This window comes from Fundulus heteroclitus, chromosome 9 (genome assembly GCF_011125445.2).
Source record: "Fundulus heteroclitus isolate FHET01 chromosome 9, MU-UCD_Fhet_4.1, whole genome shotgun sequence".
Classification (NCBI taxonomy): Eukaryota; Metazoa; Chordata; class Actinopteri; order Cyprinodontiformes; family Fundulidae; genus Fundulus; species Fundulus heteroclitus.
This window is the reverse complement of record NC_046369.1, coordinates 34,414,008-34,431,103: the sequence shown is the minus strand read 5'-3', so window position 1 is coordinate 34,431,103 and position 17,096 is coordinate 34,414,008. Positions and strand designations below refer to the sequence as shown.

The following is a 17,096-nucleotide window of genomic DNA, read 5'->3' as shown; positions in this document are numbered from 1 at the left end:
AGGGGACGTTGGATCATCTGGGGGCAGTCCTCCTTCATCGTTCCCACCCAGTTGTCCAACGCACCGGTTCCCCCGGCGATCAAACGGCCCCTCAGTGCGATAGTACCAGCAACATGCATGACAGTGTTCCTAGGTTTATAGCCTCAACATGATGGCTCCCAAAGACACTTCTTCTCACTGTTTCCAAACAGCGCAGTCTTTGCCTCTGCTGACCAAAAAAATGTTTCTTAAGAAGACAGTTGGTTTGTCTAATTTAGTTTTTGTTCTTGATTGGTACCTTTTCAGTTCCCTTTCCACTGTCGACAGTGACACTGGTGTTCTAAGATCTTCCAGTTTATGCGAGGCTTCAATGTAAGGCTTTTATTCGCTTCCTGAGCATCCCATCCTATTTACGTCCACCTGAGGATAACGGTTTTTCAAAGAGGGTTGAAACTCGGACACAATTAGCTGTTCCGACTGGACAAGGGTCCCAGATACAGGTCAAAACTGGTTTTAGAGGGGATAAAGCAGACCAACATTAAGCTTCAGGAATAAGCCTGATCCAAACCCTATTGTAATTGTATGGACTGTGCTGATATGTTGTGTTTGTGGTCCTTCTACCAAGAAGAGTGATCAAAAGCCACAATTATGCCTGGATTGGGATACTGGCTGTAAAAACTATGTGGTTTCTCTACAATTTCCTAACGTTCATTTATCTAAACATTACGGGGGTATATGTATAATTTTGACAGAGTTGTTGAGTAGTTGTAGTTTTCAAACATCCTTAAAGTTCTTTGTTGTATTACCATTCCCCCGTGGTTGAAATAATCCATTGATGAGTAGAAGTGGATGTAAACTCCTGAGTGGCTCCGTCTCACATCCCCAACACCTCTCTGTTTTCCAGGAGTTACCAAAGTACCTGAGAGGCTATCACGTCTGTTCCAAGGAGGAAATGGTCAACATTGCCGCTCTGCTCTTCAGGGTGAAGGTCAGCGGTGACAAAAACCAGATCGCCATGATTCCCAAGTTGCTGAAGGAGCTCGTTCCTGGCGACCAGCTGAAGGCCATGTCTGAAAACGAGTGGAAGAAGGTACAAGTGCTCAGAGGACGAGGCTGGAAGGAGCTCTGCTGTTTGTGTTTTTGATCAAAAAGGGATAAGAAGAAGCTGCGGTGGAAATGCAGCCTGCTGGTTCCTCTCTCATCTTTTGTTGTTTTAGATGCTAAACTAGAAACCTAATGGGGGCACCAAAGAAAATGTTTGCTAATCCTACTGTTGGTGTTATCTTGGTACCCGAAACCATTACTTCCAGGTTAAGAGCTGTGGTTAACGTACCTGACATGTATTCAGACTCCTTAGACTTTTTTTTCACCCATTGTCACATTCCAATCACAAACCTTGAGGCATTGTATTGGGGTTTTGTTAGAAAGGCAAACTAAAGCAGGTCAACAACCTTCAAGATACAGCCTGAGCTACAATAGAGTGGTGTAGATCCAACAATATTCATGTGCCAAAATAACCTAAAGTCCAGACTTACAACCAGCTGAGAATCTGGGGCTGACTTTAATCATGGGGCAGAATCTGTCTGGGGGTTGGATTGTTTTGCATGATCTGCAACGCCACTGGGGCAGGGAAGGCTTGTTAGGCTCAGCTCTTCTACTACATCAGGACAGCAGCCAGACCGGGTAAATTATCAAGTTGCGCTAAACTTTTTTACTCCATCATGATGCACTGAAATGAGGGACATTTCCAGGGAGAGCTTTTACTGGAAATCGGGGACGTCTGGTCAGCCTACCTTAATTCTTATCTGATTCTTATAAAATATGGTTCAAATGAAAGCTGAGAAAATTGCAGACGTTACGATACATTGAAATATGTACTCTCCCTAAACAATAATAATCATAATCAATGTGGCATCTGCATTTAAAGTGTTTACAGGTATACCTACTGTGCCATAAAGATCACCATTCTGTCAGTTTATCTTTGAAAAGCTCAAGCTGCATTATTGTATCACAGTTTGTTTGCTTTCTGGCCTTGAAACTGACATTTCTGAAGTGATATAGGCTAAGGAGAGAGGGTTTCAGGGGGGGGGGCACTGGCCATCTGGACATTTCCCGGTGTGCCACTGTGATCCGATGACCTGGCCGACTAAGCTATCACCGAGGGGCGAATCCAAAGGCTCAGTTTGGGATCCGTTTGATTTTGTTAAATAAACGATCCACATGGTCCTCGCAGCTCAGTCGGGTTGGGTATCTGGGTATCTGCCTCGCTGAAGGTCCCAGACTAAGGGCCGACACCCCTCGCCCCCTGGCTGTCACAGAGACACAGAGAGATGGACAGAGGGGAAAGGAGGAGCAGAGAGGGAGAGGATAAATGATAAATTACATTTCATGTCAATTATATCCCAGTTACATTGAAACTGTCAAAGCAAACTGTCATTCTGCCTGTAAAAGTTTATCGGCCGGTTTGGTGTACTTCACGCTGCTTCTGCAGCATCCCGGGCCTAAAGCACAGCAGTGGCGCCTGTGTGTCGTGCCGGAGCCACATGGTGTCCTGTCCAGTGATAATTATCAGTGGCTCTGCATCGGTTCTGATCGAGCTGTAACTGTTTAGCCAAGATGAATGGACCAAAGTTTCAGTCTCAGAGGTGGTAAATCTTTTAACACCAGCAACTGCAGCTCTACAAAGTGGTGACTCAGGGAGGTCGAATATAAATTCATGCCATCTGTTCCTGCTTTTCTTTCTTTTTCCCAATTATGCTCTTCTTCCCATTAGAACACACTGAAGAGTGTGGATGTCATATTTCAAAGTGTCAAGGAGAACGAATACTTTCACAAGACACTCTATATGATATTACCTAATAGCAAGCTAGCAATGCTGTCCTCAGGCTCTTGCAGCTTTTCAGGACTAAAAATAAGTCTGTGATATCTGGCATCCCTTCTAAAGATGTGAAGAATTGCTCTAAAACTGCTGCACAGTCGGTTTTTAAGTTAAATACTCAGATATGGTGCATTCGCTGGAGAACTATTTTAGCTGTGGATTTAAAAACTGTTCATTAATGAGTGCTTTAAACTTCGGTTTATCTGCAGCTGTGGGTGGATGTTTTTGGGAGAGAAGCATGTCTCCCTGTGGCTAAGGAGTGGATCATAAAGGGACTTTGTCAGAAAGGAGAATGAGAGATACAACATTCCTTTGTCAGATTTTGGCTCATCAGGACATTTCTTTATGATGAGAAACCATAGACTATAATGAGAATTTGCTTTGCCTGCGATACATAGACAATATCACCATTATGGAGGAGAACCCCCCCCCCCCTCCACACCCCCCACCCACAGCTCAGTGAGAATCTACCCTGAAGGCTGTGGGGGTTGAGAGAAACTCATTAACCTCATAAATAACAGGGCAGCCAGTTTATTCTTACTACGCTGTTGTAACTCACACCGACATGTTTGTATTTCTCTTGATTCTCAGAACATCGTTGCCCTCTTTAACAAACAAGCCGGCTCGACTGTTGAAGAAGCCAAGATTGCATTTCTGAAGGCGGTTTGTCGCTGGCCGACGTTCGGCTGTGCTTTCTTTGAAGTGAAGGTGGGTTCTGCAGTCCCTCTGCTATCTAGCATCTGCTAAGATGGGTTGCATGGTCGGGCGGCGTGCACTCGCCCCCTCTCAGCCTTCTGCATCCTCTGTCACCGCTTTACTCTATAACCGAAAGCGAACAGCCACAAAGAACGGCTCGGGCTAATTTCTCTGTCTTACCTCCATGTTCAGCAAACTTCAGAGCCAGATTTTCCAGATATCGTGCGCATCGCCATCAGCAAGACTGGGCTCACCATCATGCACCCGAAAACTAAGGTTAAAAATGTCGTAATTAGAAATACTTAATTCAACGTCTTTCTCATAATTTCCATCGCTGACGTCTGCTTTTGTGTCACAAGGAGGTTCTGGCCAATCACCCATACAACAAAATTGCTAACTGGTGCAGTGGAAGCACCTACTTTCACATGACTGTTGGCAGCTTAGTGAAGGGCAACAAATTCCTCTGTGAAACGTCACTGGTAAGCCTTTTAAACCAGCCGCTGGATTCTCTCAGAGAAAGCATATTCTTTACACTGATTTGATTTATTGTTGTTGTTTTTTTTCCCTCACTTTACTCCAAAAGGGCTACAAGATGGACGATTTGATAACCTCCTACGTGAACATGTATCTCAGAGAGAGAACGATGCAGACCAGGGGCCAGCGCTACAACATGTAGACGCGTGGAGACAGCTCAGATTCTCCCCGCCGCTCCAGAGTTCCTTATCTAAGTTTTCAACATGATTTGGTGACAAAAAGCCACAGATGTAGGAAAATAAGTGTTTGTCAGTTTTGATTTAAAGCAAGGTTCTGTTTGCTCTACAGCCCCAAAGATGAAGAGCACTGTTTGTTTGTGTGTGTGTTTTTTTTTCTTTTGGATATTTACTCAAGTTCTTTAAGAGGTAAAAACCAGAGAAGATCTTGTTTCTGTCTCTGATACTGAGCTGAATTATTTAGGATAAGACACTGGCTGATGCCCGGTCTGATACTTGGTTTAAATCTGTCCTACGTCGACTCTATGCTGCCCTGTGTTTCATCAGTATCTCTTAGTTTACATCACTAAAGCATCAATGATGGTAATTATGCTGACTTTACTGACACTCAAAGCTATTTTGACCTGACAGAGGTCACATGACAGCAGGTGTGAAGGAAGTGGGTGTGGTCTTTTACCATCAACGTCATTGTAAAAGTGAAAAACACTTAGATTATTAGAGAAGATCCAGAGAGGGAGTGGCCTAATGGTAGAGAGGGGCACTTGCATTGTGGGAAGGCTACAAGTTCCCCGGTTCAAATCCCACACACTGAGCAAGACCCTCATCCCCAGTGTGCTCCCCGGGCGCCGTACAGTGGCAGCCCACTGTTCCCTAAGGGTTGGCTTAAATGCAGAGGAGACATTTTATTGGAATGTACAAAGTTGCAATGACAAATAAAGATGATGATTATTAGTTCAACAAAGAATGTTTATGGTCATGATTTTTGAAAACGTGTCAGCCCAAAACATGGCTGCAGGACTCACTGGTGCAACAGAGCAAATCCCGAGCAGCGAACCATCGACGGGTATCAGGATTTTGAGTTTCTGCAGGGAATCCGACCCGGATTACTTCTACAAGCTGCGATTGGGACCCAGAGCTGATGCCTCGGATCGAATCAAGACATCTAGACGAAGGGCTGTTGAGCTGATCCATCTTACATCCACCCATGTGCCTTTCTGTTCAGGACTAAAACACCACCAACAGGGATTTAAGTGTTTAAAGACCCTTTTTAACTGCATTTGCTGATGTTTCGGAGACGACACTCCAGGAATCAGTCCCATCAGGATGCAGGTTCACACTAACAACTTTGAGCTGAGCACCTGGAACAAGGTTTATCTAGCATTAGCCCTTACCGCACAGCACGCTTCATCTCATATCACTGCATCTCCTGTCTTTCTGTTGCTGCTTTGTTTCATCTGCACGGCCCAGACGGTCGGGTTCTGATACGTGTATTGCTCTGCGGAGCCCCAGCTCCGCAGGCTGAAGACGTTTACTTTAATTTCCCAATAACTTTGAATAACTGCAAGGATTTCCATTCAGGGACACGGAGAGGTTCTCTGCTCGGAAAACGTTTCCACTTGTTATTTTGATGGGAGTAGAACGGATTTTAGGGTCATAGTAACTATGCGCACGTTGTTGTAAAATATTTGTGTGAACAGTTTTGGTTTGTTAGCATTTTATTCAACTCAAATCTCACAAAAGTCACAGAATCAGCTTCTTAATGAAACAGCTGTTTGTGAAGGTTCTGCGCTGCAGGCTGTTTATGTTTGCTGTTTGTGGGTTTTTCAGTCTTCTTCACTTCCTTTGCCGGAGCTTTGTGTCACTTCCCTCAAACGCTGATGTCTGAGCTGCTCCTGAGCTAACCACACGTTACGGGCCCAATAGCTTGAAATATTGCTCCACACTACTCTTGGTATTAAAAACTCCGCGGGGCGTCTTTCTTTACAAATCATTCAGGGCAGTAAATCCTAGAATGGGTGTTTCCCATGAGAAAATGTTCGCTACTGTTTATTTTTTTTCTGTCTAGCTGTTCTTTGATCCTTGGGTAATTTTTTATCAAGCGAAACACTTCAGTTGGTGATTTTCATTTGATTCTTATTCCGTTTCTCTTTCCCAGTTGCTATATTTGCCAATAAATATTCCTCTCAGAACAAAAGAGAAACTGTGGTATGTTTGTACTATATTTTTGCCTCTCTTGCATTCTGTTGAGAGAATATTAACATTGTGACATCCTGCTGAAGTAGTCCTGGGACACAATATTTAGAAGAAAGCTCCCGGCTTATGAATAGTCTTGAAATGTGTTTGGATGAGTTTCTGGTAGGGGGATTTTCCCGAAAAATAAAGGCATCACATTTCTACACAGTGTCATTGAACCATCAGATGCGGCGTTTCTGCCAAAAGCCCTTTCAGTATCGTAAAGAATGATGAACTTGATAAGCGCGTCCACAAAGAGGTTTTTTTTTTTTTTTTTTTTGCTGCAGCGTTGCCAGACGCACAACGGAGAAAGTAGACGGGCCAAACAAAAGGTGGGGGAACCATCCCAATTAGAAGTTGGCGGCTGATTAACGGGGTAGTGGTGTCAAAGCCCTTCTACAGTCCTCCGCAGATACTGGCTTCATTCAGCTGCGCAGAGCAGCATTTGCATATCGATGATACAGGAGAGAATAAGGGTCCGTGTCTCCAGCGCACAGCTGTGGGGTCCACATATGAAAGAAATATTATCCCCCTCAGCCAGACGCTCCTTTCTCCACATCTGTCCGGTGGCTATGTGACTGATTATTTTGGGCATTCCGATTCAAGATGCCCCCAGGAGGCAAGGGAGCAACAAGGGCCTCTGTTTCAGCCCGGCACCCCCACCCCACCCCTTTGCAGTGCTTCGTGTTGTTTTTCCCTCACAGCCCCATGGAGCAGGGGCCCTCTTTACAATCTGACAGACAAATCCACAAAAGATCATCTCTGAGACTTCAGTCATAGACCTCACAATTAACAGCTCCAAATCTTCTATCTATCTTGTGAGGGGGGGGGGGGGGGGGGGGGGGGCGCTTGCTGCAGCACCAGCCCTGGTTTCCATGGAGTCATACCCAACAACTCATTGGGACTGAGGCACGCCATTCTTCTCCCGGCTGCCGAAGTGCACCGCTTATTCTGACTCAAGCTATTGTGGAGCGCACAAGTGGCTCTCAGAGGAGAAGGGGATGCAGAAAAAAAGGGTGGGGTCAGGGTTCAAACGAAAGGCTCCCATCGGGGCTCCCTTTCTCTTATCAAATTTGTGGAGAGACAAAAAGAGCTACAGTCTCGTTCCTCGGGCCATCTCGAGGGAGAGGAGAGGGGTTATAGGACAGCATTCCTCGATGCAGAGCATCAGTTCTTCCACAGAGCGGCAGATAAACTCCTTCTCGCCTTCACTTTGCTCCACACACAGCTCCCCGCTCCTGCACCAGCACACAAACCGCCCCACCAAGGAGCTCCGGTAAGTCTTCTCACTACCTTACTTTATCAAAGCCTTTTCCATGAAAACAGTAGATGTGAGTGCAGATGGATAACGTTTCTCTGCTTTTTCATACTATGTGGCTGATTATGGCATACAGGTGAGCTCAGAATGATAGCAGAAGGTTTAAAAAACTGAGTAAAGCTTCAAAGCCAAATGAAAGTTTTTATGACATCCAAATGTGTTGTGAATGTCACACATGTTATAAGAAAGCAAAAGATTAAAAGAAATTCAGGACGTTTCTTCTCCTTAAAAAAAATCAATCATTTCTGCACTTTTCTTTTCAAAGTGAAACATGTATTTAAACAAAAATAGTGACAATGCTTGAAGCTTTACCTTTCCTAAGCTAATATTTAGTTAGGTAAGTGATTTTTGTTCTGAGAACAGGGATTCCAGACCATGATGTTTGAGCTACACCCACAGTTCCTCAGCATTTCTTAGTTTTGCCTCAGAAACAACATCACCAGTCAAACGTTTGGACTCACCTTTGTCATTCAATGGTTTTTCCTATTTTAGAGGAAGTTTTACATTGCAGATACGCAGTGAAGACATCAACACTATCACTCAAACGTATATAGACTTATGTATCAAATACATAATAACTCTAAACATCTTGTATATTCTAGCTTTTTCTTAATAGACCTCTTACTTTTGCTTTGGTCACTCTTGGCCTTCTTTTGATGAGCTTCATGAGGTTAATTGCCTGAAATGGTTTTCCAGCTGTCTTCAAGGTGTTCCCAGGAGCAGTGATAAAAATAAATACAAGCTTTTGACTGGAAGTGTATGTCCCCAACAAGGCTTTTACTGGACTGAGGTCGGAGGATTGGGCTGACCACTTTATGTCATTAATATCTTTGGTCTGGACCAAAATCCTGATCCTCGCTGGTGTGTTTGGGGTCATTTTGTTGTTGTTTCAAAGGCGTTTCCTCTTGAGCGTCAGGCAACACAACCTCCTCTGCCTGTATTGGGATACCTGATATGTGATGAATAGACTTAACAGGATGCTGTGAGAAAATTACACGCATAGTGGCTGATTCTTCAGCCACCATGCTTTACAAAGGTACGCTTAATGTAAAGTCTGAGTGTCTGCATTCCTGAGACCCGAAAGAAGAATTTTTTTGCTTTCATCAGTTTGTGAAACGTTGCATAATTTCTCTTTAAAACAGCTGGTGTGTCGTTGGGCAAACCAAAACCTCTTCTGCTTAGTGTTGTTTTGTTTTTTCAACAGTAGGACTTTGCACAGCCTTCTAGCCAATAGACTGGCTTTACGTGTTTTTTTTCCACACATTTCTAGTTTTTGTTTCTATTTGAAAGTATTTTTGGATATTTTTTAGCTGAGCAGTTTTCACCCAGAATGAACCCCTCACTGACTGAACTCCACGCTGCTGTTTTTGAACATGCCTCTTTCAATAAATGACTGAACCAGCAGCATGCATGTCCTAAAAGTCGGATCGGCTGGCTTTCTATTGCTCTATTGGGCCAACCAGAACACTATTCTGGACACAGAAAATCTACCAAAAACTGGTCTGGTTGGTGATGTTGGACTGACATATACTGGAACAGCACCGCATTTTTTCAGATTCGTTGCTCCGTAAAATTGATTATTGAACTTTATTGATCTCACAATGGAGAAATTCACTTCTGCATTTAACCCATCCCATTGGGGAGCAGTGGGCTGCCATGTGCGGCGCCCGGGGAGCAATCTGGGGTTAAGGGTCTTGCTCAGGGACCCAGAGCGCAGGCTGTGGGGATCAAACCGGGTACTTGCAACCTTCTCAGAGCACAAGCACACTGCTGTAACTTCTAGGCCACCACTCCTTTCAGCCATAGTCTCAGTTTCAGATAAGCTGCATTGTGTGTTTATCACAACTCAGTTTTTGTTTTAATGACCAGTGACCCGAATGCTCAGCCACCTCTCCTCGTGAGAGCATCTGCACAGATCAGCTTAACCAGATCACTGTGGTGAAAAAAAAAAAAATCTGGTTTTGTTCTCCTCAGGATTATCCCTCAGAGATGCATGTATTGAGGCTTTTCTGCTCCACTGTTCCGCGCCCAGATTGCAATCCCCCCCACCAGGGCTGTGCTTCTTTTCTTTAAGAGGAGTGAAAGCTCTGAGCCTTGGCTGAGATTTGTCCCTGGTCCTAGGCCTCACTTCGCTCACTCAAAAGAGGCATGCTGCTACATGTGGTTGGCTCCTTACGGACCAAACGTCACCCTGTGAAACAAGAGATTTAATTTTGCCTGGTGAGCCGCCTGCATGACATGAGGTTTCGGCATCTCGGCTGGGGAAACGGGACGCATGGAACGACAGGTTCATCGGCTAGACCTGTTATAATGTTGCCGTTGAATGCTGCAGAACTACCACAGAGAGTGAGCCAAAGAGGAAGCCCTGCCTTGGACTGATTAAAGTCAGACTTTGCATTTCGCAACCCACTGATGCAAGCCGAGCCGTTGTCCAGCTAAAGCAACAGAAGAAAAGAGGAGTGGACGGTTGGAGTTTTCCCAGCGTTGGACAACAGTGTGTGTGTGTGTGTGTGTGTGTGTGTGTGTGTGTGTGTGTGTGTGTGTGTGTGTGTGTGTGTGTTTTTTTAGGTGTGTTGAATGCAATGTTCAACCCCACAAAGAATGTTGGAAGATGCTTCGGTGACGTTCAACCCAAGATCCAGATCCTCTCCCCGTTCTGGATGACATTATGCACAAATACGGACTTAAAGTTCAGATCTGTTTCAGGACTCATGAAACGTAAATTCTATGTTTTTATCTTTTACTATCTGGTAAAAAAAAAAAAAAAAAACTAATTGAGGATTCTTTCCATTCAGTTCAAAACTCTGCTAATGTCTTATGAGGTGGGAGTCATTTCAGAAGCCTAATGTAACTAATGTAAGATGGTTTATTCATACCCCAGTGGGTTTTCATGTGTTGGGACCGTTGGTGTGTCCGAGCTTCCACCATCTAGCTGCACGGTTGAGTGGAAGTTGAAGGACTTTGAGGCAATCTTTTCCATTCCACCCATTTTGTATAATACTGGGAAAAATAATTCCGGAAAACATAAGACTCTCAGCATGACACCACCCCCACCGTGCTTTAAAGTATTCAGAGGTTTGAAAACCTCCCCCTCCAGGAAAGTATGCCAAGATCTTGTTTATTACAATAAAGCAGCCTGTGGTTTCCCAGCAACTTTAAGGGCAATAATTTACATCAGAGGTGTCTAAAGTGCAGCCAAGGGACCATTTGTGCCCCGATGACTGATATTGTGAGGCCCCTGTCTCCATATTAAGAATATGTGGGCCCCCATACACAGTTGATGCAGATGGAACCTTTTTTGTTTTTAATTAGGACAACATTATAACAAAGGAATTAAAATGTTCTTATAATAGAGAATTTTAGGTCCAACTAAAACTTTTCATCTTTTCATAACCACACTTTTTGCGTACTATTTAATTTAGTAAGAACAGGACCAAATCGATCCATTGGTTTTTACTCAAAAGCAACCTTTGGTGCACCCAAAAAAATTTTGCAATTTAAAAAACTTGGCTAGATGAAAAAAAAAAGTGTTCTCAAAGAAAGATTGACCCAGATCCTGTTATTTTCCAGTCCAAATGTGTCATGGAGGCCTTTCTAATTTGTGATTTTAGTCTTTTTTAATGATATTGTTTTGACCCATGGGTGCTTTTGACCTGATGATTTTGGCCCACAAAACGGAAAAGCAGCGCTGCTCTTTATATGAGCAGCAGTATTTTTTTTTAATCATTCCAATCTGGGGAAAAAAAACACAATTCAAATAAAACATTTAAAGCATTAACATGACATTAATGCCAAAGATAAGTCAACATACAATTCTCACCAAATGATACTTTTACATGATATTTTAGCTGAACAGTGGATAATTACTGCCCTCGTAAGAGGAGCTCATATGTGCTCCTTTGTATGGAGGACAGTTTGAAATTGTTCCAACCCAGGTTTCATGCAAATGTGCCAAACATTTTGTTCATACATATTTCCTTCTGCACACGAGTCAAACAGCAATCCATTCAGAGCTAAGGCTTCAGTTACATCCAACACGTTTGATGTCAGCCATCCACCGGATCAAAATGAAGCAAATCAGTTGTAATCTAAAGCTGACGAGTCCCAGCAGCCAAAAAGATGAGCACCACAAGCACGCCAACTTTTGCTGACAGCATATACTGCACTAAAGGGATGTACAATGGAGAATATTTCCAGAAGTCTGCTACATCCTTAGGGGTCATTTCCAGACACCTGATCGTGCCACATTTATTTATTCAAACAATATCCAGCAATAATCTCCAGATATAAACATCTTGAGGATGTTCAGGCACCATATGGGCGAGGAAGGAGACGGCTTCTGGATCTCAGAGAAGATCATGTTTAGGTGTGAAATGTATTCCCCACCCCAAGAACAAAAGCAAAGCCCTTTGTGAAGAGGCTGGCTGAAGCTGGGAAGAGAGTAAAAGGGGTCCTGTGCCGGCATGGGCTGGAAAGCCAATCAGTAAGGAAGAAGCCATTACTCTGAAATCAGCATAAAAAACAGATTACAGTCTGGGAATACACTCAAGGAGAAAGATCTTTATTTTGGAGACATGTTGTCTGATAAAATGCAATTCAGGTGTCTCACTCATTCATTCATTCATTCATTCATTCATTCATTCATTCATTCATTCATCCACAACAAGTTGGTGGAACTTGTTTCCGGAACAGCATGACATGCTCACATCACTGTGTCAACACACAGCAATGCAACACTAAATAGACAGATACACATAGAAACATCAGTTAGTGGCTTGATTTAATGTCCGTGCAGCTATTTTGAATAGGACTGATTTGATCGGCAGAGACCTGTAGCGCTTTCCAGACAGTGTAAACGGGTGATATGCAGGATGAATAGGATCTTAGATTATGTGTCCATTATACGCTGTACTTTTTTACATGATAAGGAGTCCAAATTTCCATACCAGACTAGGTGAGTAAGCTTTGGATGATGGCAGTGTAAACTGAAGCAGGATGTTGTGCCTGAGTCTGAATTTTTTTGAGTTGTCTCGCCATAATAATCACTTTTACATTTGGAGAAAAATGAGGGCAGCTTTATGCTCTGACATATGGGGGTGGCAGCATCATGCCCCGTGGATGTGCTGCTGCTAAAGAAACCGTTCAGTGCTTTCACAAACTCTGGCATGATGTGGGGAAAAAATCGTCTAAAGATGCGATCTGAAGTCCTGATCCCAGCCGTATACAACATTTGTGGGCAGAGCTGAAAGGTGTGTTAGCAGCACATGCTACAGACCTGACCGAGTAACGCCAGTTCAAAATTCCTGCAAACTAATAATAACTATGTAAAGTTTCTTGAAGTACAACCTAAATGTATTATCCAAGTCGTACAGTTTAAGTCAATTTTACCTATTACTGACAGAATTAATCATAATAAACCCAAAACTGGAGAAGTTTGGTTTGATTTAATGTCAGACAGTGACATTAAATCAACCATAAAAAACAAGCTGGTTTTCACGTTGGGGACCAGGTGCACAAGCATTAGTTCAGCTTGCTGTTTTCAGCTCCTCTTCCAGTAGATACCCCCCAACCTTACAGTACAGGACTCATTTTAGTAAGCCCTGTATTGTTTGTCTATTTGAGTGTTTAAATATGTGCTAACAGGTCTTACTTCTAAATGAGAAGTAAACGAGATATATGTATAAATAAAGTTTTAAGACCGATAATGTAGCGGAGGGGCTACGCTTCCCATTTACCAGCTCGTATAAATCACTTGTTAGGAGTCAGAGTAGAGAACCACTTGAAAGAGCTAATGGCCTGGGCTGACTTCCTGGGCTTTGTAGAAGAAGTTTAATGGTCACAATGTAGCAATTACACGCTCTGAGGACAGAGGCATGCTAACCGGGGACACTCGCAGCTATTGTTACCTTGTGAGTCACAAAAAAAACCTCTCTCCCAGCTCGTAGTCTCTCTGTGAGCGGACAGTTGAACCAGTAAGGCTTCCTGTCACCAACTTAGTTTGCTCCCAGAATACTAAGAACACTACTTCACCCACATTCACATATATGTGTAAACTCATTTTTTCTCCAAGTCTGCATGTGGAACTTTATTCAAAACAAAGTCCAGCTTTACACAGTTTAACGACTCACTTGGTTCTGTGTGAGACTCATTGCTATTTTTCTGTCCCCCCAGGAACTAAAAATGGAGTCTGCTGTAGAGGCGTCTCTGCTGTCTAATCAGTCGTCAGAGGGCTGTGCAGCAGTGCAGACGGCCGTAGAGAGCCAGCTCTTCGGATGGTTCTACGTCGTGGTCTTCGTCCTGGCCCTCAGTGGAAATAGTCTGGCTCTCTGGATCTTCTCTCGTCAGCGCGGGGTTTCCTCCCCCGCCAACGTCTTCCTGGTCCACCTGGCCGTGGCTGACCTGTCGTATGTGATCATCCTCCCACTCAGAGCGGTCTACCACTTCACCGGGGGCCACTGGCCTCTGGGTGAGGTCCCCTGCAGGGTGGTGGGCTTCTTGTTTTATGTCAACATGTACGCCAGTCTGTACTTCCTGGCTTGTGTGGCGGGGGACCGCTACTTGGCTGTGGTTCACGCTGTGAGGTCGATGAAGCTTCGCCAGGGTCGCTACGCGCACATGGTCAGCTTCTCTTTGTGGGTCTTGGTGACTGTCTCCATGGCGCCGCTGCTGGTCACCCATCAGACGGCACAGGTGGACAACACAACCGTGTGCTTGCAGCTGTACCGAGAGAAGGCCTCCCGTAAGGCGCTGGTCTCTCTGGCCGTGGCCTTCACGCCGCCCTTCCTGGCCACCCTGTCCTGCTACCTGCTCATCATCCACAGCCTGCACCGGGGCTCCAGGCTGGAGCCCGCCCTCAAGCTGAGGGCCCTGCGTACCATCGGTGCCGTCATGCTCATCTACGTGGTCTGCTTCCTGCCTTATCATCTGAGCAGAGCCACCTTCATCCTGGGTTACAGCCACCCGGACGTCTCCTGCCAGACGCGCAGAGCCCTGAGCATGGCCAACCGCCTCACCTCCTCCCTCACCTGTCTGAACGGCGCCATGGATCCGCTGGTGTACCTGTTCGGGGCGGAGAAGTTCCGCAGCACGCTGAAGCGCCTGTTCTGCAGGGATAAGGCGGGGATGACCGCGGCCACCAGCGGAGACCTGAAGGGAACGCACGAGAGCTCTCTGAGCGCCAAGTCCGAGTTCTGAGGCGGAGCGAAAAGAGCCGAGACCGTCGCTGACACGGCTTTGTTCTGACCTTCATGGACGTTGTGGACCTTAGCCTGGATGAAAGAATGAAGCATGAACTAAAGTATGGTTTTCACTCCGCACCGATGTCGATTAAACCCCTTGCAAAACCATCCCCTTAAAGCAAAGCTCAATTGAAAGGACACAGAAAAGACGGCTCGTTTATGAAAGGGGAAAAGAGGATAGAATGTTGTTAGCTGAACAAAGGGCCTAACCATCTCACGTTTCAGGGTCTGTTTCAGTACAATGTGGAGATGGCTTCAACAAAGTAGTTCCTCTAAACTAGGATATTAAGCCACCATTCTGAAACGCTGATGAACAAAGATGTGGATGGGCGCTCGAGTTAGGAGGGGATAAACTTCTGTGAATTGGATAAAGTGACGTTTGGTGGCTCAGCAAAGTCAGCTTCTTTTATGACCGCTCACAAAAACCCGGCTGGCTCGGCTGGGGTTTCATGAACGACCAGAGCCAAAATAAAGGGCAACATTTTTATGAAAGAGGACACCAATGTTCAGGCTGCATTTCCTATCGGCAGGCAAATGGTTGCAAAACATCTGCATGTTAATGTGGCTGTGGAGTCAACTAATGTTAAAACTGTTACGGCAGCTTATTTCTGCATGTTTTATACTGTTTCAATCAAAGATCTAATGTCCTGCCGTTTATTTCTGAAATGAGAAAAAGCTTCAGCCGTTTCCGCAGCTTTGGACTGAAACCCGTGTCAACATCTTTCTGACTTCAAAGCTGCTCAACGGGAACAAGTAGCAGAACGCTCACCACGAGCAGATTTTGTCTTCTATTTTTTATGGTTTGGTTTCTGTTTCTTTGTCGTGTTTTTTCCGGATTTGGAGAACTGGGGGGAAAGCCAAGTAATGATGTAACATCACTGATAAAAACGTCTCTTCATCAGCCAGTTTCACCTCAAAAGTCCTGACTGCGACGATTCCTCATTTGAATGCCAAAACATTAGGAAATAAAAACCAAACCTTATCATGAGCTGTGGACTAAATGGGACCAAAGGAGGTGACCTATGACCTCAGGAAGGAGAAACGTGAGGGGACTCTGATGTGGAAACGTTTCAGGGCTGATGTGTACACGCTCAACTTTTAAAGTGTATTTCCTATAAGCCAAATGAAACAAATACTTATTATTGCAAGCAATGCATCTTGAGGAGTGTTTCGCTTTCCAAGCAGCGTGAGTTTTTAATCCAGACTGGAAAATGTGGTTTAAATGCAGAGAAGTTTGAGCTTTCTGACACTTTTCTGAAGAATCCAGTGAAAATACTTTCGTTTCTGACCAAATATTTGGAGCATTTGGAATTTATCGAGTCTGCTGGCTCTTGATATGAGTCGACAATGCTCCAAATGTATTTGCTGTATACTGTTCGCAATCAGTTGTGCCACCAATCAGAGCCAGACCATGGCTGCCTGAAGCCTTAAGCAAAATGTCCTATGGGGGATGGACTACTGCCAGCCAAGCCCTTCAAAGGTGCTTCTCTGTAGTCTGAGAAGAATCATGCAACCACGAGGGAATAGGATTCGCTTAGTGATGTTTTTACAGAACATGAAATGTGAGCCTTGTTCAGACACAAAGAGCAGAAATAAAGAAATTAGTATATTACTCTGTTCAAATAACTTAAAACCTATTCAAATGCTCCTTTCTATGTGTGCCAACAGTGCCTTTATCAACCTGTCCTTTTGTGCATTTAAGTTGTCTTCGGGTTGGGGGGGGGGGGGGGGGTGTGCAGGACAGCACCAGCTCTCCAAGCGGACTGGATTCTCCCTCAGGCTGCCTCATCAGCCATCTAAAGTGGGTTTACATGGAAAATCACCGTTGTACATATGTTCATTTCTCCCAGTGTCTTATATTTGCTGTACTGTGTACTTCTATGACAGTTTTTTTTTATTTAACTCAGTCGACGTGTAATTTGCAAACCACAAATATGTTTGAGACAAATTTCGCAAATAATGCTCCGTCTGATCTTAACTTGTCTGTATTTTTTATACCCAATAAATAAACATGCTTCCTTTTGCTCATAAAAACTCTGAATGAAAATGTCTGACTTGCTTTTTGTTCCCTCTCCTTTTCATTATCAAGTCAACGCTTTGGCTGCAGCGTTTTGAGAGACCGGCTGAGCTCAGCTCTTAAAGCCGTGGCCCTCAGAAAAAAGTAAAAGTCTGATTTCATGTCCCCTCTCGGCTCTGCGAAAGTTTCTGTTCGAGGCCAGAAACCTCCGAGGGGGGGGGGTGCCGTGACTTCTCACCGTGCAGTT

At 44.5% G+C, this 17,096-nt stretch overlaps 2 protein-coding genes across 2 annotated transcripts in view; both read left to right on the top strand.

The window, feature by feature from the left end:
- The window catches only part of LOC105925395 (unconventional myosin-VIIb), a 42,163-nt gene extending 37,143 nt beyond the window's left edge, over nucleotides 1-5,020 (top strand). Inside the window, exons 44-48 of the mRNA XM_036141553.1 lie at nucleotides 884-1,069; nucleotides 3,449-3,565; nucleotides 3,746-3,829; nucleotides 3,913-4,032; nucleotides 4,137-5,020. Of these exons, the coding sequence (XP_035997446.1) occupies nucleotides 884-1,069; nucleotides 3,449-3,565; nucleotides 3,746-3,829; nucleotides 3,913-4,032; nucleotides 4,137-4,229 (600 nt within the window). The 3' untranslated portion in view covers nucleotides 4,230-5,020. The remainder of the gene's footprint in view (nucleotides 1-883; nucleotides 1,070-3,448; nucleotides 3,566-3,745; nucleotides 3,830-3,912; nucleotides 4,033-4,136) is intronic.
- Nucleotides 5,021-7,252: 2,232 nt separating this feature from the next.
- Nucleotides 7,253-16,879, top strand: gpr17 (G protein-coupled receptor 17). The gene is made up of 2 exons (XM_021315682.2): nucleotides 7,253-7,552; nucleotides 13,766-16,879. Exon 2 carries the CDS (start codon nucleotides 13,775-13,777, stop codon nucleotides 14,786-14,788), a length of 1,014 nt encoding a protein of 337 aa, XP_021171357.1. The 5' UTR covers nucleotides 7,253-7,552; nucleotides 13,766-13,774; the 3' UTR covers nucleotides 14,789-16,879.
- The last annotated feature ends 217 nt before the right edge of the window (nucleotides 16,880-17,096 follow it).